Source organism: Balaenoptera ricei, chromosome 17 (genome assembly GCF_028023285.1).
Source record: "Balaenoptera ricei isolate mBalRic1 chromosome 17, mBalRic1.hap2, whole genome shotgun sequence".
NCBI classification, from domain to species: Eukaryota; Metazoa; Chordata; class Mammalia; order Artiodactyla; family Balaenopteridae; genus Balaenoptera; species Balaenoptera ricei.
The window spans coordinates 80534667-80557090 of record NC_082655.1 but is presented as its reverse complement, the minus strand read 5'-3'; the positions used below and the strand labels follow the sequence as shown (position 1 = coordinate 80557090).

Genomic DNA, 22424 nt, shown 5'->3' with positions numbered 1-22424 from the left:
GCCACCAGGGAGGTTCTTGGGTGAATTTTTAAAAGCCAAGCAGAATGACAATGACTATACCCTGTATGGCAGACTCCAACCTGAAGCTGCTGCTGTGGTCAGTCCCCCCACCCTCCCCATGATGGTGTGGCCAGTGGTGACGCAGAGCCTGCCTTGGGTCCTGGGGGCTCCTCCGGCCCTCCCGTCTACTCTGCCTGCCTGCTTAGCTACTCGCTGCTCTGTGAGCTTGGTTACAGGTTGGTCCTCCTACCAGACTGAGCACACGTGTGGAGGAAGCATGTGCCAGGTGGCGCTGCATCCTCAGGACCGATCTTACTGCCTGGACGTGGGGATCACAGTGGAAGTGTGCGGAGGGAGGATGGGCGGGAGGGAAGGAAAGAAGGGGAACAGGAAACAACCCAATCTTGTCATCACTGCCATTGACGTTGACTCATGCCCTGAGATGTTAAAATCACACAAGGAACTATACTCAGTATTATACAATAACCTATAAGGGAAAAGAATCTGAAAAAGAATCCATATACACACACACACACACACACATGTATAACTGAATCGCTGTGCTGTACCTGAAACTTACATGATATTGTAAATCAACTATACTTCAATAAAAAATAAAGCACATGCTAAATCAAATTAGTCCTCCACCAAAGTCTCTGAGCTTCATGCAACTGAAAAAGGTGGTGATGCACACTTTCAAATGTCTATTTCAGTTCCTTAAACACGTCAGCTGGCAAGTGCCAACCACTTCCCTGACAAACAGAATCACCTACAGTAAAGCTGGGGTCACATCTGCAACGTCACTGAGTCTAAACGTGGAGGGTGTGGCCATGAGCTCTTCTGAATGACACTGAGTCAAGGCTAATCAGACCCAGCCAGGGGGCTCCAACTGTGAGATGTGGGCTGATGAATTCCTGCACGGCCACAATGTCTGGCTTCCAGGGGTGAAGCCACCTCCAAGGATAACCCAGCCCACAACTCTGGAGTCGCCATGGCTGAGACATCCCACGTCCACGACCAGTCCCCAGACCACGCCTCTGCACACAGGGATGCCAACACCATCCCTCCACGAAACCACGGAAGGGGATCTGACGAGATGCGTCCTTGCCCCCGATTCGTTCTCGTGTTCCGGCATCCGGTGCAGAGCACACGGAGGCTGGCGGCTTGGTGTCGAGTGGCACCCTGCTCCTCACAGGCTGCCGTGTCCGAGGGAGAGATGACATCACCTCTCACACAGCGCACACTACTCAGCCGTAATGGGGGTACAACGCACTCTAATGACATATTGTTTTAGGCAAGGGATGGGAAACGTTGGATTCATTTATAAATTCCTGCTGAAATTTAAAACCATCGTTTTACCAAAATCAAAAACAAGGTACAGAATTACGTATTATCTACACAGGAGTGTGAGAATTAATCCGGGAGGAAAAAGCTGACCACACCCTCCGATCACGCTCCGATCACGCTCCGTCTCAAGCTTATCGGCCGACATTGAAACAATACCTCTTTCTCCTCCTCTGTCTTCCCATGAGCTTTGCTATAGTTGATAGGCGTGTCCCAGCCCTCGTGATCACAGAGGGCCTGGTAGAAGGCGGCATTGACCAACAGGCTGCTGGTTTTGAATGGGGAAGAGGAAGCAGTTGGAACAGAAGGGTTAGTGGAAGTTAGGGGTGCAGCTTTGTCCAGGATTCGGTTTTTTTTCATGCTTAAGTCCAATGTGCCATTTTCATCCACTTCTATCTCGGCTCCCTGGTATACAATAGGAAACAGAAAAACATTTAAGCAGTTTGCAGTGGTAGCCTAGCCATGTGGGCTTTTAAGGGATCATTTTAAATGCAAGCTTTTATGTAAGTATATCTGATTTTAAATCTAGCTTTCTGATTTGCTTTGGTTAATGTTCAATTCTTAGGCAGACTTTTCAGAGCAGCCCCATTAGTGAGCTTTGTGTTTCTGGGTTTAAACAAAGTAAGCCTAATATAAATAAGATCGTCCAAATACTAAATGTACTGGCTAAACCTGTTTTCTCTTTTTTTTTTTTCCCCAAGTTTAGCTTTAAACCTTCCTTTCTAGTTTGCAGAATTATCACTCCCAATTCATCCTTTGAAGCATTAACACTTGAGTTTATAAAGAGGCACAATATTCTTCCCCCATCACAATATTAATCTAACGTGAAAAACATGCACAAATAACCAGCTGGAAGAGACTTTTTACTGGGAAATATGAGAACTATATTAGATTAGTATGAAAGTGACATTTTACCCTGGGTGCCTTGCGCCAGAAAAGCTTGGTTAACTCGTGGCGGGCGGGTTGGGAGAGGCGGGCAGTGTAAAGCAAAGTTCCCCTGGGGGCCTGGAGTGGAGGTACCAGCTGTCACATGACAGGACGGGGCGGACGGCGGGGGTTAAGTTCTACAGTGGAAACTCCAGAATAAAGGTGATTCTTTTCCAGATACTCAGTATGAGACTTTAATTCTACCTCACGGCGTTTCTCTTCAGGAGACCTTTGGCTAAGCTTCGTTTTCTTTTTAAGGTTCAAGTGCCAGCAAAGTCCCCATGTGCCCTGGACCTTCCACAATTCACGTGCCCGAGGATGGCGTGCATGGCCCTGAATCGTGAACACTGCCAGCCAGTAACTCCCAGAAGCCGGGGTGAATGAGCTCGTCACCCTCGCAAGTGGGTCAAATGAATACCTGAGCGGTTTTGTCACTGTCATCCATCAATTCACAATTAGTTTCTGGACAATGTCTCTTCTCTTTTCCTTTTGGCCGGCAAAGCAGAAATCTTCTCTGAATATGCTCCTAAGATCCCTGACGGTTACTTCCCAGGGGTTTATTTTAACTCCCCATTTACACTGCACCCATACCCCATCCCCAGCGGTTCCCCCTGAGATGTGATCCACCGTAGTGGCCGCCTGAGTTAAAAAATAAAAGCATCTCTTCTGTTTGCTTGTTTGACCTGCAAAGTTCCTATTCTCAATCTCTCAGCCTATGAGATAGAAATGCTCTATTATATTTGTGGGAGGTAAATACACTTCTAATATATTTGTACTAAGATGTTTGGTCATATCTTTCTGTCCTTTTCAGTAAATAGTTTAATCTCCTGTGATAGTTTTAAGCCCTGAATTTCACAGTACAGCTTATCCGGGATAATAACTTAGTAACCACTACATCTTATGCCATCTGTATAATATCAAATACGTTTTTATACCAGCATTAATAAACCTTAGTTACAAAAATCCAAGATATTAACCATATCAGTGCTACGTGCTCTCTCCATGATACAATGTATTCTGCCAGGAGTACATCAAAGCAATTTTTGGCTTCAAACCTGATACGTAACTATAGCAATGAAACAGAGCTATAGCTATCAAGTTTAATGGCCAATGTAAAGTAAAATGCTAAATATTGTAGTTGCTGACATTTTTCATAAAAAAAATAAAAAACTTGGGTTAAGACTGCACAACCAACATTCACATAAAATTCCAGACCTCTGTGACAGATGGCTTAGGAAAAAGGAGTCACGTGACCGGGCTGCAGTGTTTTATAGCGCAAAACCCATAAATAGTGCAGATTCGAGCTTGCTGAAAAAATACCAACTATTCCAAGACAACACTAATATATATTTCAGTTTTTACAGGAAAAAAAAAAACTTCCAATGAGTAAATTAAAAAATCGGAGATTCTCAGAGTTGTGATGGTCCTACATCTTGAGTAATCATGGGCTGATTGAAAAAAAAAAAAATCACTCCTACTGTTTAAAAGAGGTGCTTTTCTGCACCCCGTGCCCCAGCCGGCCGCTCTGAGCACCTGACCGGGCTGGGGGGAGCAGGAGGCCGTGCGGGTACAGATGGGCTTTAAGTGAGCTCACAGATGCGTTCAACAATTACGCACAGCACCCAGGGAAGGGCCCCTTTCTGCCCGTGGATGGGTGGATCACACGTTTACTGCATGGATTTTATTCAGAGCAGTATCAACAGACATCACTTCTCTCTGTGCTTGAAACTCCAAATGGCAGGACATTGAGGACGGGGTGGGAGAGGCGGCAGGAGGGGGAGGGAACAGCTCCACCCCGACACGGACCCCCAGCCCGACGCCTAATACGCTCATTTCTTAAAGGGCTGTTTTAGACCCTTGTTTTCATTATTCGAATTTTAAGCTTTTTGAGGCTGGTCTAACACTACTCATACACTTTCCAACTTAGGAGCGACATCAGTGACCATCTATTTCAGCTACTTTTGAGTTACAGATGCTACCTGTAATAATACAGATGTCTTTATTCATGAAATGACTGAGAAAGCACATAATATTTTCAAGCCACTATATTTACGGGGAAAAGAAAACTGAAACGTACAGTGTCCTTGACTTCAAGGAGCTTATTTTGTGCATATAGGACATTTTTAGTGAAATAGACTATAAATTATTATTTTAAGTTATATAAGTTATATATAAATTATACAATTATAAATTATTATTCAACTGAAAGTTGAGATAATTTTTCATTATAAGTCTTATCTGTGCTATAAAATAAGAAGTGACTCAGATGTCTGCCAACAGAGAAACGATACTGCGCTGCATCTATTACATGGCACGTTACAAAAATAAAACAAAATAAAAATAAAAATAAATAAATTAAAAAAAAGGGCTTCCCTGGTGGCGCAGTGGTTAAGAATCCGCCTGCCAATGCAGGGGACACGGGAACGAGCCCTGGTCCGGGAAGAGCCCACATGCCGCGGAGCAACTAAGCCTGTGCGCCACAACTATTGAGCCTGTGCTCTAGAGCCCGTGAGCCACAACTACTGAGCCCACGAGCCACAACTACTGAAGCCCGTGCGCCTAGAGCCCGTGCTCCACAACAAGAGAAGCCACCGCAATGAGAAGCCCACGCACCGCAACGGAGAGTAGCCCCCGCTCGCCACAACTAGAGAAAGCCCGTGCGCAGCAACAAAGACCCAACGCAGCCAAAGATAAATAAAAATAAAAATAAATAAATTTTAAAAAATGGCATGTTATGTGCTCAGTAAAATGATAATTATGAGAAGTTTGTTGCAACAGGGAAAAGACTTATGTCACTGAAAGCAGGAGACAGCCTGGCATGCTGGCTATGTGTACAGCTAGGGAAAATGGGGAGAAATTCATTTTCCGAAGAAGAGCAAACGGGAAAACACAAAAATTCTTGTATTTGTAGTTAGAGGATAGGCCGATGGCTGTTTTCCTCCAATATTTTCCGGGCAAATGATGATATTATATTGTTTCAACAATTAAAAATGATCTTACATTCAAAGATGGTGATGAAGTAAAAAAAAGCAAAATTGTAGTTTTACCTTAAAAGTTCTGATTATGAAAAGCATTAACTTTCAAGACATTGATAGGACAAGATAGCCTTGTTTTCCTTATTTGGCAGGTTTTCTGTTAATACGAGAGAGGTCAGCGCCACCTTGCCTTTGCGGCTGGGCTAAGAGGACGTGCGAAGACAGGTGGCCCGCAGCCTGGTTTCTGCTTCCAACTCGCCGCTCGCGCTCTTCTGGTCGTGCTTCACAGAGTTCGCTTGGGGGGGTAGCTTGTCGGTATCGAAAGTCCTCTGAAATATGTTTTCAAAGTAGGCCGGGTATTGAGTAGAGTTCTCTGTGCTATACAGAAGGTCCTTGTTGATTATCTGTTTTATATATAGTAGTGTGTATATGTTAATCCCAAACTCCTTATTTATCCTGTGCTATTTATAGCGCAGGGCGCTCTACTCAATAACCTGTAATAACCTATATGGGAAAAGAATCTGAAAAAGAATGGATATATGTGTATGTACAACTGAATCACTTTGCTGTACCCTGTAAACTAACACAACATTGTAAATCAACTATACTCTAATATAAAATAAAAATTAAATTAAAAATTAAATTAATATTAAAAAAATCCTCTTGCTTATCCTCAAAAAAAAAAATTAGTAGGCAGGGTATTAACAATAAACAAATGAGAGACTTCCCTGGCGGTCCAGTGGTTAAGACTCTGCGCTTCCACTGCAGGGGGTGCGGGTTCGATCCCTGGTCCGGGAACTAAGATCCCGCATGCCACAAAAATATAAAATAAAGTAAACTAAATCAATGAACTGAAAACATCTTATTCTTACTAAACAGCAATCGAATATTAAAACTATTAAGAGTATAGACTTGTGAAATGTACTCAATATAAATGACAGAATTCAGAGGAGAAGCAAGTGGTTGATATAAGTATAAAATTAAAGTTAAATTCGTAACCATTTCCCCCAAATCTTTGTCTGGCACTTGGAATCACAGTGAAAACTCTTGGTGGGTCAGCAGTCTGTACACCAGGGAATGATAAACTCTTTAGGAAGGTCAGAAGTTAGACGCGTGTGGATTCAAATTTTTGCTCCAATGGCTGTAGCTGTGCCACTCGGAAGCAATTATTTAGTATCATCTCCACACTACTTTTCTTCACCTGCAAAATGGGATAATGGTATCTGCTTTACAGAGTTTCTGGAAGGATTATTATGGGCAGAGTGCTTATTTACAGTGCCTGGCACATAGTAGGTGTTCAACAAACAACAACTGATAATAAGAATAATTTGATTAGGTTCTTGGACCCGAAGATACCTCCCTATGCTGTTCTACACTGAGGCAAAGAGGCAGTTTCCCCATATATGTCAGCTGGTTCCTTGAGATCCCAACTCAGGTCCCGCAGGACATTTCACTCACATTCTATATCATCCTCTGACTTCATGTTAAAGTTACTGCAAAAGGCTGCTTTTGGATTCTAACCGCGCCCAGAGCCGCCAGGCTATTTCAGAGAGCAGGCAGCAGGAATGGCGATGTGATATCCTGCTGTGTCTAGGCCTTGTTCAAGCACAAAACAGACTTTGAACTTTAAACATTTCAAGCAAGTGTCAATTTTTTGTTTTCTTTCAAGGCACACTGTGCATATGCCACTTTGTCTAAACAGGTGGGGAAAACACCAAAACAAACAACAGAGCGCTTGGCAAGCGGCAGCGATCGGGATAAAGATAGACTGTGTGCCTATTCCTACCTCTGCTGAGGGGAGGAAGAGGAGGAGAAAGATGGGGAGGAAGGAGGATGGAGCTCGGGTCTTAGGGAACGTGGCAAACCCCCGCCGCTCGCTCCTCCTGCCGCCCGCTTCTACTCAGCCCTGCCCTCATCTCGGGAGCACCCGTCTCCAGACTAAAGGGGGAGTGTTTGAAGCTGTGGTCCATGTGAGCTCTGCAAACTCACATTAATTCCAAATGGAGGTAAAGGACATTATACAAATCTCAGCACCAAGGACCGTGCTAGCATCAAGATGGGGTTCATCCTTCAGACAAAAGTACCCGTAACCATGACAATCTCCATTAAGGATTGTTATACTAACTTTTCCTCCTGACTCGATTCCTCAAAGAGATACTTAAAACATGCACAAGTGATTTAGGTGGCGTAGACCTGCTGGGTACGTGCTGGACTGGATTTTAACAAATAAACAATTCCTTCTAAGATCTACTTTCAGGATGTGCTGGACTCAAGCTTGGGCAGCGTTGGGCAGTGTTAGCCCTGGCATCTCAGCTCAGTGCTGGGGAGGAGCCATGAAGGAGGCATTTTAGTGTTGGGTGGGCAGATGCTCAGGCTGAGAAACTTTGGAAGGAGGAGAACACTTCGGAACGTGCCTATCGTCCTTCACTGTCTTTAGAAGATGTTCTCTTGCATCTTTGAAGTCTGCCTCCACCCCCTTATCTTCCAGAAGAGTAGGGATTTTGAAAATCACGGATTCAGGTCTCCCAATAAACCTGGAGTCAGCTGTGAGTCTGCACACAGCATGAAAAACAATCTGTATTAGTTCCGACCAGTGGATGAAGGCAATCTCAAGGTTAGTGTCCTTTGGCTTGATTTTGACAAGGTCATGCTCCTGCACACGATCTGTAATTTGTTCTCCTCTTGGGCTCTTTAAGCAACTTCAGAGAAGCTCATCGGGTAAAGGGAAGGACATGGAGGCAGAAGGAAAATAAATCCCTTGTCCAAATTCTGATCAAATTCCCTACAAGCCACCCATGCCTCCCCTGAACCTCAGGAACATCACCTCTGAAGACCCAGTTCTCCACCTGGAATGACCGCTTCTTTTGTCCCTCTCTTACTGTAAGCTCCTTGAAGGCAGGGTCTCTGAGGCACTCTAACCTATGACTTGGGCAGCCCAGCACCTACAGACCTTTCAGGTGGGACAGCTGAGTCCACCTGCCAGAACATCTCTGGGACATCAAAGATGCTTCTATGCTCTGCTATAGAAGTCAAGAGTAGGGAAAAGCTGTGTACCCTTCTTTCTAAGCTAGGAACTCAAGACATCTATGGATTTTGACTAGAAAAAACAAACGTACTAACAGCCTGCCATGGAGGCAACACCAAATCCTGGTGGAGAGAGAATCAGGCTAGTATTCAATGTGGAGGGGAAGACTGTTTACACTTAATCCTACATTAAGCAAAGGGCACAGAGCAGAGGGCCACACAGACAATAGAAATGGCTGTCACATGGCTTCACAGGCGAATTCTATCAAACATTTAGAGAAGAGCTAACACTGATCCTTCTCAAACTCTTGCAAAAGATTGCAGAGTGAGAAACGCTCCCAAATTCATTCTACAAAGCCACCATCACCCTGATACCAAAACCAGAAAAAGATATCACAAAAAAAGAAAATTATAGACCAATATCACTGCTGAACAGAGATGCAAAAATCCTGAACAAAATACTAGCAAACAGAATCCTACAGCACATTAAAAGGATCATACACCATGATCAAGTGGGATTTATCCAAGGGATGCAAAGATTCTTCAATATATGCAAATCATTCAATGTGATACACCACATTAACAAATTAAGGAATAAAAACCATATGATCATCTCAATAGATGCAGAAAAAGCTTCTGACAAAATTCAACACCCATTTATGATAAAAACTCACCAGAAAATGGGCATAGAGGGAACCTACCTCAACATAATAAAGGCCATATATAACAAACACACAGCAAGCATCATACTCAATGGTGAAAAACTGAAAGTATTTCCACTAGGATCAGGAACAAGACAAGGATGTCCACTCTCGCCACTCTTATTCAACATAGTTTTGGAAGTCCTAGCCATGGCAATCAGAGAAGAAAAAGAAATAAAAGGAAAACAGATTGGAAAATAAGTAAAACTGTCACTGTTTGCTGATGACATGATACTATACACAGAAAATCCTGAAGATGCCACCAGAAAACTACTAGAACTAATAAACGAATTTGGTAAGGTTGCAGGATACAAAATTAATGCACAGAAATCTCTCGCATTCCTATACACCAACAATGAAAAATCAGAAAGAGAAATTAAGGAAACACTCCCATTTACCACCGCAACAAAGAGAATAATATACCTAGGAATAAACCTGCCTAAGGAAGTGAAAGACTTGTACTCAGAATACCATAAAACACTGATGAAAGAGATCAAAGATGACATAAACAAATGGAGAAATATACCATGTTCTTGGATTGGAAGAATCAATATTGTGAAAATGACTCTACTACCCAAAGCAATCTACAGATTCAATGCAATCCTTATCAAACTACCAATGGCATTCTTCACAGAATTAGAACAAAAGATCTTACAATTCGTATGGAAACACAAAAGACCCAGAATAGCCAAAGCAATCTTGAGAAAGAAAAACGGAGTTGGAGGAATCAGGCTCCCCAACTCCAAACTATACCACAAAGCTACAGTAATCAGGACAGTATGGTACTGGCACAAAAACAGAAATATAGATCAATAGAACAAGATAGAAAGCCCAGAGATAAACCTACACACACATGGTTAACTTATTTTTGATAAAGGAGGCAAGAATATACAATGGAGAAAAGACAGCCTCTTCAATAAGTGGTGCTGGGAAAACTGGACAGCTACATGTAAAAGAATGAAATTAAAACACTCCCTAACACCATACACAAAAATAAACTAAAATGGATTAAAGACTCAAATGTAAGACCAGACACTATAAAACTTTTAGAGGAAAACATAGGAAAAACACTCTTTGAAATAAACCACAGCAAGATCTTTTTTGACCCACCTCCTAGAGTAAAAGAAATAAAAACAAAAATAAACAAATGGGACTTAATTAAACTTAAAAGCTTTTGCACAGCAAAGGAAACCATAAACAAGACAAAAACACAACCCTCAGAATGGGAGAAAATATTTGCAAATGAAACAACAGACAAAGGATTAATCTCCAAAATATACAAACCACTCATGGAGCTCAATATCAAAAAAACAAACAATCCAGTTAAGAAATGGGTGGAAGATCTTAACAGACATTTCACCAAGGAAGACATACAGATGGCCAAGAGGCACAGAAAAGATGCTCAACATCACTAATTATTAGAGAAATGCAAATCAAAACTACAATGAGGTATCACCTCACGCCAGTCAGAATGGCCATTTTCAAAAAAGCTAGAAACAGTAAATGCTGGAAAGGGTGTGGTGAAAAGGGAACCCTCCTGCACCGTTGGTGGGAATGTAAATTGATACAGCCACTATGGAAAACAGTATGGAGGTTCCTTAAAAAACTAAAAATAGAACTACCATACGACCCAGCAATCCCACTACTGGGCATATACCCTGAGAAAACCATAATTCAGAAAGAGACATGTACCAGAATGTTCACTGAAGCACTATTTACAATAGCCAGGACATGGAAGCAACCTAAGTGTCCATCGACAGATGAATAAATAAAGAAGATGTGGCACATATATACAATGGAATATTACTCGGCCATAAAAAGAAACGAAATTGAGTTATTTGTAGTGAGGTGGATGGACCTAGAGTCTGTCATACAGAGTGAAGTAAGTCAGAAAGAGAAAAACAAATACCGTATGCTAACACATACATATGGAATCTAAAAAAAAAAAAGGTTCTGATGAACTTAGTTGCAGGACAGGAATAAAGATGCAGACATAGAGAATGGACTTGAGGACACGGGGTGGGAGGGGGAAGCTGGGATGAAGTGAGAGAGTGACATGGACTTATATACACTACCAAATGTAAAATAGATAGCTAGTGGGAAGCAGCCGCATAGCACAGGGAGATCAGCTCGGCGCTTTGCAATGACCTAGAGGGGTGGGACAGGGAGGGTGGGAGGGAAGCTCGAGAGGGAGGGGATATGTGGACATGTGTATGCATATGGCTGATTCGCTTTGTTGTGCAACAGAAACTAACACCGTATTGTGAAGCAGTTATACTCCAGTAAAGATCTATTTAAAAAAAAAAAAGAAATGGCTGTCACTGGGCACTGTTTGATCAGAGCCCATTTTTCAGGGTTAATTACTTTGGCTTTTTCTCTCTTTTTTTTTTTTTTTTTTGTTACAATAATTACCTTTTGTGGTTTCAGGAATTTATGAGGTTCTCTTTTATATTCAGAAAATAGGATCCAACCAGGATAGAATTCTGCAAACTGTTACAGTTGTGTGCAAACGCAGGCCTGGAAGAAGGATTCTGTACCAGGTGACAGTGTAGGGTGCCACAGTCATCCTATTTTAACAACCACGATGTCAAACAAGACAATTTTCGTGGGGAAAAGGTTCCTAAAACTGCCAGCATCACAAACTCTTCCTAAAAGCCGACTGGTGCACGTTCTGTCTCTTCCACCCTTATCATCAGTGGTTTGGCTTTGCAGGTAGGGCTTGGTTGGCAGTTTGGAGGCTGAGACGCGCAGGGGGTGCCTGTCGCCCGGGGCAGGCGTATCAGCTCCACAGAGCAACTCCGGCACACGCAACGCTCCCAGCAGGAGCATCAAATACACACAGCGAGTCCGCTGTTTGAATTTTCGAAATGTGCCGATTTAACAGTCACTTTTCCGACCAGAAATGTGTTTTAAAAAGAGAAGAACACGTATCGATAAGGGAAAATACCTTCAAATTTTAGTCATCCTTGTTTGATTCATTGTTTGGCTCCAGCAATTAATAGAACATGGAGAATATAAAGGTTAAAGGCAGAATTCTGAGGAACAAAACGTATCTACCTGGGCAGATGGAAAGCCTTCACTCTACAACCATTTACTCAAGTCATTTAAGCAGCTTTAACCATTATAATATCGGCACTTTTATTCTTGTAGGACAGCCTAGACAAAGAATAAAGCACCAAGAAGGAAGATAGTTTAGTATTTCTCCAACAAGCTGTATATTAGAATATCCCTTTAAAAAGAAGAAATGTATTCAGGTTTTTAAAAATGAATTTAAAAAAATAACCAGAGTTACATTTTAAAGGACCCTACATCATTCATTTATGTACATAATTTCTGCCTGTGATTTTGGAGAGCTTGGCATTTTCTTTATATTTTTGAGGCAGTGTGTTTTTCTTTGTTTAAGAACCTCATTTGTTTAAAAATTGTTTTTGAGTGGTTTTTGGCCACCAACTCTTCCTGGGGTTTACTTGGCTGAGATTTGTCCAGAAGCTAATTCTGATTCTTCTGTCAAAGGCTCGATGCACCGTGCGCCCTGCTCTCCTGAAGGCCTGGCACACGGCACAGGTGGCAGCTGACCACGCCGGGCACGGGCTGAGCTTAAAGGCAAAAGAGAGCTAGAGCCTGTGCTCGCCGAGTTTCGGGTTAGAGTTTAACCTGGGCGATCTTCCACTGAAAGCAAGGGTAACATCTCTTCTCCAGATAAGCCTGGGCGCTCTCCTCCAGCTGGCTTCAGCTGTCTAGGTAGGAAAATAGCTTCTTTTACCAGCCCTTCGCGTGGGCAGGAGTTACAGGTCCCTGCTGACTGCAGGAAGCTCACGCTCCCTCTGAGGGTCACTGTTACTTTGGAGTATCACAACCCCCTCCTCAAAAGGCAAGACATGAAGGACCTTTGCTTTTTGTTTTCCTCAAGGCATCATAAACACAGATGTCTACTTCTCCGCGTTAGTCGGCGAGGAGAGGTTATTAGAGAAATGTGATTAATTTCGCGAGCTCCAGAAAGCTGGGGTCTCCATAAACCTCACAGAATTTGATTTTGGACTTGAATTTGGGCCCTGAGTTCTCAAGACGCCCCCGGGGTCCTGTCTTGTCGATTTAACGGATCCAGGTTTTAGGATGTGTCCTTCGTGAAAACTACAGCAACTCAGACCATCTTACGCTATACGACAGTCACATGTACAATAGTGAAATTTCATGAATTTTGCCAGTGTTTTACAGGGGGCTGTGTAATGGAACACGTCCTACCATCTTTGATTCGAAGGCAGTGAAAAGCTTCCGTTGTTCAGCGTGATTCTAGTGGCAATCTCCTTCCTCGTGTGCCAGAGTCCCCAACACAAAAAGAGGTTTGGAATCTATCGAGCTGCCCCCAACCAGCTCCATACCGCGCCCCTGCCCCAGCTCTGGTGCACAACCTGCAAAAGCGCCACTGTCTCCCTCCAAGGTCCTTCCTCCCACCACACTCATCCCTGCCCAGGTTCTCTTCCCGAGACAAGGGGGGCCGTGCTGCAGGGGCAGGGGGGCGAGTGTGGCCGGGATCACGCAGGCAGTGGATTTTCACTGTGAGTCGCTGCCCCCGCTCCGGGCTCTTGGCCGGCCTACCTTGGCAGGCAGACTCTGCGGTTTGTTGGAGAGGATGTCTGCGGCTTCCCTGCAGTGGGTGGAGAGGTTCAGGATGGCAGCAGCTGCCGCTACGTGGGTGTCTTCGCCGCGCTGACCGTGGCTGTGAGAGCTGGCACGGCCAGGGCTCGGTGTGCAGATGCCCGCACTCAGCAGCCGGTTAGGAAATTTCCCTGGATTGGAAAAATGCTTCGCTGTTGAAGAGAGATTTGATTAGCAATTGCACGTACATGGATTTAGTCATTAGATAGATTTGTTTTAAAGATAGAACTTCCTTGCATGAAAATACGTGAAGAATAAATTAAAACACGCTCCATTCTCCCCGGGTACGTTAAATGAAGGTTATTCAGAATGGTTTTCACATTAGTTCACAGATCAAATGATGTGACTGCGGGGAAAGAATGCCTATTCTCTTAATACTTTTTTGCATTTCCACGTCTTATGACAGAAACTCCAGAACTCACGTTAGCGGGCAGGTGCGCTGGCAGCGTGGGTAGCTTCAAAACCCATCAGGGACGAGACAGGCTTAAGGCCGGTACGTCCACAAACGGCGTATGCGTGCGGCCCAGTAATCCCAGGGGAGAAAAACGGACCTTGCGTATTTGTTTTCATAATGACAGTTTTTACTTAGCCATGGGATTGCACTGTTTTGCTATTGGATGTGCAGGTTTGTTTCGTGCTTAAAACAGCATGAGTTTTTCTTCCTCCAACTCGGGGGAACGGAGTTGGTGGCGGAGGCTTTCCTGAGCTGGCATCTTCATGCTCGGTGCGGGGCAGTGAGTGAGGGATGCAAAGAGCTTCAAGGGGGACGGAAAGGCACTGCAACGGAAAGGTACCATTCTCAGTGCTACCGAGAATGAGCGCTGCTTTATGTTCCGTTGTGGGTACCAAGGTGTTACTGAGAGATTTAATGTGTTTCTCTCCACTCTGGGTATTGGTAAACATCACTCAGGGACCAGGAAACACACCCAGCATTTAACGTGGGCTAATATAAAGGCAGTTATAGCTGTTTCACCGTAAGTAGTGTTTACTTTAAATATCTGATCATTATTTTTCACGAAATAATTTAAAACATTACCAAATGGTATTCCTGTAGTTATAAAAATATGAAAATGTCACTGAATGTGCTACATTTTTAAACCAAAATCCATATTACATGAGTATATAGAACACTCTTATTAATTAGTTTCACCTGAATTCAACATATATGTATGTGTGTATATTTTGTGTATATACCCTAGAACTATATCTGTATCTATATTTATACAGATAGATACAAAACATTGTGTGTGTATATCCTTCTTTCCTGAGTCTAACAGGTTGTCAGTGGTTACTTATGTTGGCTGTACCCTATTTTTAGTAAGAACAGGTAAACTATCTTCTGGAGTTTAATGTGCTTCTTGTTGGTGGACAAACTCCTTTCAAGTCTGTTTATCCACTGTTAGGTTTTATACGACATTCACGTTCTTTACGAAAGGTGACCACAACACAGAAGGGAGAAGCATCCTGTGCTCCTAAGAGCCCTACATCTGGGTTAACTACGTGTGAGATCAAAGGGATTCCAGGGATTTGCACAACGTTGTAAAAAAATTCACGGTCTATGGAGGACTCCAACTGGGGGATTATTTTGCTTGGCAGAAATCATTCCTGGGTTTATTCCCAACATTTACTTTCTCACCTTTTCATTAGAATATTCAAGGACTCTAAACAACTTGAAGAAACTGTTAGTAAAAACACCAAGTTTTATGTGTTATAGTGTCTTTGTGTTAGCATTAGAGAATGGACACGTTTTAAATGTTTCTGCACTAATTCTTAAATTTGTGGATGAACATCTCCAAAGCCACATGTGTTTTTTTTTTTTCCTAGTAAAACCTTGATTTCTGAATTGTGAGTTTCTTCTTAGACTTTTCACTTTTTCTCCCACCTTCAATTTGAACACTTTTGCTGATGTAAGTAGTATTTCCATATTTTTACCTATTAAATTTTCATAATTTTAATATGAATCAAAATTACTGTATTATAATAGCTATTGCAGTTTTCAATGTACTAATTCCAATCCTGGCTAAATGAGAATTAAATATTTCTTTAGAATTACTGTATTTAGATTAAAAAATGGCACCATATTTGTAGAATAATTAATCCACTATTTACCATACTCAGTGTAACTTCATGCAAGATCAGTAGTACTGATTAACTTATTATTGTTACCCTTATTTTATTTCACTGTACAATATATTTTCTCTCCACCCAGTAGTAAATAGTATATTACATATTTAAATACATGCCCCTCACCCAACATGCACATACACAAGATGCATTTTTTTGGGAATAAGTATTAGAATTTGAAGCTTACATTCAGGAAATGGTGGTGTTTTTCGGCCTTGACCTGTTTGTACGAGGGGATGTTTACCAAAAACCTGGGCATCGAAACTGGCATAATCGAAAGGTACTTTTCCAAATTTCTCTTGCTCTTTTGACACCGTAGCTCTGGGAGAGATGATGGCTTGTGATCGGAAATTGAATTCGATTTGCTTCACCAAGCTTGTCCTGAAGAGAGAGGGGCAGAGCTCAAAAGAAATAGGACGACACTGTTGGTGAGCATCCCAGCATCAGAAGTTAAAGCAGGTCAGGTGTGTCACACCTGGAGTTTCCCACTGAGCCACGCACTAGGGAAAAGAGCTGTGGTCACACAGGATGGGGTGGGGTGAGGGACAAGGAAGCACTTCGGGCCCTGGGTGGCCTCGGGGAGGCTGCACATTGTGTGTCCGAGTTTCCCATCAGTAAGAGAGAAAGTGCCATCCTCCATTCATTTATGGGGATGCTTAAGGAGCAGGTATTTGACGTCTGCTAGCACTCTGAGCTACTTAGAGAAAAGCGCCATGGAACCATCACTAGGGCACTGATAAGGTGTGCACACCCTGAGCTACTTAGAGAAAAGCGCCATGGAACCATCACTAGGGCACTGATAAGGTGTGCACACCCTGAGCTACTTAGAGAAAAGCGCCATGGAACCATCACTAGGGCACTGATAAGGTGTGCACACCCTGAGCTACTTAGAGAAAAGCGCCATGGAACCATCACTAGGGCACTGATAAGGTGTGCACACCCCGCTGCTCAGGACCGTTCATCAGAGTAGCAGTGAAAAGTCACGACTGGAACTAGTGAGGAAACGTCATTATATTCTGTTCAGCACAGCTGGCAGGGCCCTGGCGCCTAACAGGGGCAGTGTCGGCACCAGAAACCGGATTCCTGAACTGCGAATTTCTTCTTAGGCTTCTCGTCTTTTTCGCCACCTTCAGACTGAATGTTTTTGCTGCTTTAAGTAATATTTTAAATAGTATTTCAAAATTTTATCTATTAAATTGCCATTGTTTCAATATGAATAAAAATTACTGTATTATAACAGCTATCACATTTTTCAATAGAATTATCTTAACCCAAGCTAAATGTGACTTAAACATTCCTTTAGAATTACTGTGTGGATTAAACAAGGGTATCATATTTCTATAGCAACAATGCCGGCCACGGAAAACACAAATGCTGTCGTGCTGTGGTCTAATGCTAAAAGAACACAAATAAATATACTTTCAGAATTTAGCAATATCAAAAATAAATATTTTTCTTTTGTTTTTCACCAGAACATACCTTACTCATCAGAATGTCAAAGTTTTGATGATGTTTCTTGGATTAGGTAAAAAACTTTTTAGCTGCTACATCAAAATATTTGAGTGATTAGTTGAATTTGTTATTGTATATATAACTTGGTTTATACCCCTAATATTGCAACAGTGTTCTAGTCTAAAATACTACTTCTCTTTTAAGAAATGAGCAAAATGAAACTTAATGCTATTTCTATGTTTGATAAATAACCTACTTAGGGAGAAACTAGAGAATACAGTACTGTAATACTAACCAAGAATCTTGTTATAAGATTTTTAACCCGTTATTCAGTAATTCATGATCTTCACTTGATTCATGTTCCTCACTCATGTGATTTTGACCCTCGGCAAAGTCATGACAATTTGAGTCTTTTAATTAAATCTACAGAAGCAAATATTAAGGGACACCATATCTTGAAAATGTTCCTAATAACTGTTTTTCATTCTAGTGTCTCAGTAACAACAATGAAGATCTGGTCATCTGTTGTAATCCCAAAATCACTTTTCTTATGTATATGATTTTTGAATTAATAAGTGTATCACCTCACACTGTGTCCTCATCCATAGTTTATTATTTAGGTGTAAGTAAGGTCCTCCAAACTACTAGAGACTGTGAAGGACCTAGGACCAACAGGAGGTGTTTTATCCATAGTTATCAATTTGGAATGAATTTTTGTTTTAAAGAAACTGTGTGCATATCTGGTGGGACGACCATACAGCATCACATATTTTGGGTGATGAGGGCTTATGAGGTGGAAAGGTTACATCAACTATAAGGCGGCCCCTACCTGACTAGTGGGAGGGCTTGTGCTTAGCGACACAGAGTTTGATTAATCTATGTTATCGTAGACTTTACATTTTTTAGATTCATCCGTATTATGTGACCACTGCATGCAGACTAATTTCAAGTTAAACTTCTGGAGGGTCTAGCAGTTCATTTCAGCGACAGCATGATTAGCTGGCCCAGCCTCTGAAGTGGACACTGGTGGCTGGGCATTGGAACGAAGGTGGCCCACGGTGAGCTGGCACCTGGGAGGAGAGGGACCCTCTGTGTAGGCGCTCGGCACGCAGGGAGTAACGGGAACCCCAGGGGAGCATCATACCTGTGACCCTGGTCAGGACACTGCCCGGTTTTGGCAGAATCAAGCTGACTTTTGTCCTGGGACATTGCCAATTTTTCAGCTGCAGCAATTGGACAACCAGAAAGACTGTTAAAAAAAAAAGTAGGTGGATCTGAGTTAAAAAGATAATGTAATTTGCTCTGGCACCTACCTCACAGTATCCTTGGCAAGCACCAAATGTTAAGTTGTATGAATAGTTCACTTAGCACCGTTCTCATCCTAAAAGATCCCAAAGGTTTTGCAAACTACTGTGTCAACGTTTGTCCCCAAACCTCATCTCAGAGGTGATAAAAAAACAAACTCATTTTTAAAATCAAAATATTATGTAAGGGAGGAATAACTAAATTATTGAGACTTCATGATATTTTAAGTAGAATGCGCTCATCCAACTGCAATTGTCCAACTATAGATGTTAGCACGATAATTCTATGATAGCTTAGGGTCTTTTGCAAAAGGTTAGGGACTTAATTTTACATCTCAGTTTAAATGGAGAGCACAGAATGTAAGTTTTCTGGCAATATGCTTATGAGTCAACTAGTATCTCATGACCACATAATCTATACATGAAACACATTAAACGATAAGCATTTTCACCAAAAATATTTGTATATATGCAATATATTTGTATATAAATGCACGTATGTGGTTTTAAGTTAGTTGCGATCTCAGTGAAATAAATCTCAATGAAATGAAATGATGTTTACCTTCAGTAATCTGAAGCTCTTGGGTACTGTTTTAATGTGTATTGGATGGGATTCAAGATAACCCCTAAGCCACTCTTTCCAAGGTCAAACAGCTCTGGGGCAGGGAAGGTTCACAGCAGAGACCAGGCTCTCTGTGTATTGCTATGTAAGTATCTACCCCCGGTCTTCAAATATGACATTTTTTGTTGGCATACTTGGCTGCTCAATGAAAATTTATAGGGGAGTAAATAATGAGGTATTTTTTATTTTTCACTCTGCACGCCTTGAGAATACTTGTCACCTATGTCAAGTGCTAACATATTTGATGCTGATCCAGCAATTTTGATAACACACGGCAAGTTCCTTGTTTTCTTGGTGGAAAGTTCCTCTCGAGTCTCATCCCAATTACCTCCTGTGCGTGTTGCGGTTGCTGTTCACATGCCCTCGTCCTGTGCATCCCGGGGTGGGGCACTTGAGCACATTTTCATGCATGGCAAGAACTAAGCACAAAATAGCACATAAAAGAAAAGAGCAATTTATCATCAATACATCACACACCAACAGACTGTCTCAACTTTGCATTCAAAGGAATTCAGTTACATCATCCACCACGCTCCCTCCCTATAGATCTTCGGGTTGAAGTAAACGAGTCCTTGACAACTTCAAACATTAAATTCAGCAAGCCTGTTTAAATCAGTTTCTCTAAACTTCACGTATGGTTAAGACTAGACTTAAATGAGCCGTTCTCTGCTGATATGTAACTGAAACTGAGAAGCTCATAACCTTCCTTTCATATTGATGTGCTTTTCCTTGGGGGAGTGGACGGAGGGCATTATTTGCCAAACAGTTCTCTCTGTCTTTCCCCCACTGTGTGAACATAGTCTCCTTTATTTCCTAAGAGCTGTTATTTTGGCTCTTTGTGGGTCGCCGCCCAATCCCCACCCCACTGCCACGGGTGGCTGGTGAAAGCGCACGGCTGACTGGTGAAAGCGCACGGCTGAGTGGACACTCAGGTGACCCGTGTGGGCAGGACCGGGCGGAACTGACTAGATTCAGTGCTTTGCAGGACCGTGCCTTTGAGAAGGGTGACACTGAGACGCTCCCATCACTGTGGGTTGTGTGGCCCAAGAGGAGTTGCAATAAGCAGGCTCAAAAGTGGAGGACGGAACGTGTAGCTATTTCAAAACTTAGGAGCAGCCCTGGCCTCTCCTTTCCCTCCAGTTTCTGCGCTCACGGTGGGGCTGTGAGTGGAGAGACCAACGAGGTCTGCTCTCACTCGGGGCCCTCAGCAGCTGCAGGACGTCCGGGGTGACATCTCAGACACCAGGTGTCCCTGCCTGCAGACGGGAGGTGGGGGACACTGGTGGTGCACGTCCTGAGTTTAGGGGATGCACTGAGGATGCAGGTGAGAAAGGACCGTGGTGACACAGGGCATTAACCAGGCCCCGTATTTTCTGCAGATCCTGATGCTTTGACATCAGGGTCTTGCTGACCCTGGAGAGATGGCCCCTCCCAGGGCTCCCTAATTCTTCGAGAGAATAAATACTTTTCAAATGCAAACCAACCAATTGGAGCCCACACCTGACCTTCTCCTCTGTCTGACTCTCACACTTCAGGACACTCTACACCTGCCCTAACCCCCAGGGCCGGGTCCCAGACAACCAGAGCCAGCGCCCGAGGCCCAGAGCCCACTGGAAGAACTCCAGCTGGCCAGTCTGAGGCCAGCTCACTCCGCTCCCTCCCACGAAAGCTCAAAAGGCCTCTTGCTCCCAATTCACCCCTCCCCGCCGCTGGCCCTGGTGCCCCCCCGGGGGCCCTGCCTGGCCTGAGGTGCCCCCTCCTCTTGGGAACTGTGGGTAGCGAATTAGGTTTTCAGTGTCAGCATCTCCTGATCTACTGGCCTCACTGTACCCCAAGTTTCCTATTACTACGCTCTGTTTTAAACACCCAGCTAGATGGAAATTGTCTTGACGTGGAGGGAGAAAACTTGGTATTTCCGTATCTGACTCCAAACTGGAGGAGGAAGTGGGCAACTCGGTGGACTTCTTTCAGGGCCGGGCGGTACTCACTTTCCAGGGGAACCCGCACTTTGTGAGGGCACCCCGAAAGGCTGCGGTGGTGAGGGTACAGTCCTGTCACGTGCCCCGTGCCGTCGCACCCGGGGATGGGGCACTTGGTCTCCCTCTTTTCAGGCCTCGGTGAATCTACAGAGGAAGTAAATCGAGAGAGACATCTGGTTATTCCCCTTCCCTCCCCTTCAGCCGAGCGGCCTTGCAGACAACCTTCTCGCTCAGCGCAAGCTTCTGATCGTAAGCGTTCTTCTCACATCGCCTTGAAGAAGACCCTCAGCTAAGACCTGCGGAAGCAGAAAGAATGTGTTCAATTTTCTTGGTTTCTTAAGCAGAGGCTGACACAGGGCAAGGGAGTGTTGAAACACAGCGACGGTTTTAAGTTGTCATGTCACAGATCATAGTTGGAGCCTCATTATGAAACGTCAGCCCTACACCAGAGGAGGAATAGGTTCTGGAAAAGGAAAAAAAAAAAGAAAAGGAAAAAGGAAAGCATTTATTTAAACCCAAACTATCTCCTATTGAAGGAATCTGGAAAAAGCAAGATTCAAAAATCACGCAGTGAAGAAGCCGCCGCATCTGAGGAGGGCCCGTCTGGGCGGTCCAGTGGGTCCTGGCGGCAGGCCCAGGGGCCCCGGAGCTCCGGGTTTGAGCAGCTGTTCCTAGCCACGTGGGGAGGCTGCCCCAGTAAGAGCGAGCACAGGCGTCCGGAAGGCCATCTCGCGCCACGCCCGGCCAGCGGGCAGCGCTGTGAGCGCCCAAGATGCCCAGAGCCCCGCGGTTTGAAGCTCTGGCTCAACGCGCAGTAGCTGCAGAGGAGAAGCTGTTGGTTTCACTCCTAGTGCACAAGTGGAAGACAGAGGCAGCAGGAAGAGGCCTGGCAAGAAGGCGTTCTTGCAGGAGACTTACAGAGGATGGCAGCACACGGGGGGGGGGGGGGGGACCGCCGTGAGGGGCCTGCCGGGCGCTGCCAGGAACACGGGCTGGCGGGGCAGCTGCCGCCGCAGAGGAAAGGGGCACCTTGCAACCCATGCTGCCGGGGCGCCGAGACGGGGCGGCTGAACACAGCTCGGGGTCTCGGTTTTCCGGCACACGCACCGCTGGCTTAGATAGAGGGATCTATAAATACATAAAATAAGCGAGGACGAACATGAATATTCTCATATTCGTGACTGAGAGGGTAGATAAGCTCAAAACAGAAACGCATTCTTAGAGCCGAAACTGCCCCCCCAACTCGTGCGCGGAGCGACAACGTCAGGCGTTGGGGCCAGCCTGCCCCTCACATTCGGGGCGTCTAGAGGAACCGG

General features: G+C 43.9%; 1 protein-coding gene across 1 annotated transcript in view; it reads right to left on the bottom strand.

Annotated features, from left to right (window-relative positions):
• ST18 (ST18 C2H2C-type zinc finger transcription factor) overlaps nucleotides 1-22424 on the bottom strand; it is a 63934-nt gene that overhangs the window by 28960 nt on the left and 12550 nt on the right. Inside the window, exons 5-10 of the mRNA XM_059901733.1 lie at nucleotides 21118-21252; nucleotides 19458-19548; nucleotides 18348-18452; nucleotides 15939-16132; nucleotides 13568-13779; nucleotides 1504-1749 (exon numbers count right to left, since the gene is read on the bottom strand). Of these exons, the coding sequence (XP_059757716.1) occupies nucleotides 1504-1749; nucleotides 13568-13779; nucleotides 15939-16132; nucleotides 18348-18452; nucleotides 19458-19548; nucleotides 21118-21252 (983 nt within the window). The remainder of the gene's footprint in view (nucleotides 1-1503; nucleotides 1750-13567; nucleotides 13780-15938; nucleotides 16133-18347; nucleotides 18453-19457; nucleotides 19549-21117; nucleotides 21253-22424) is intronic.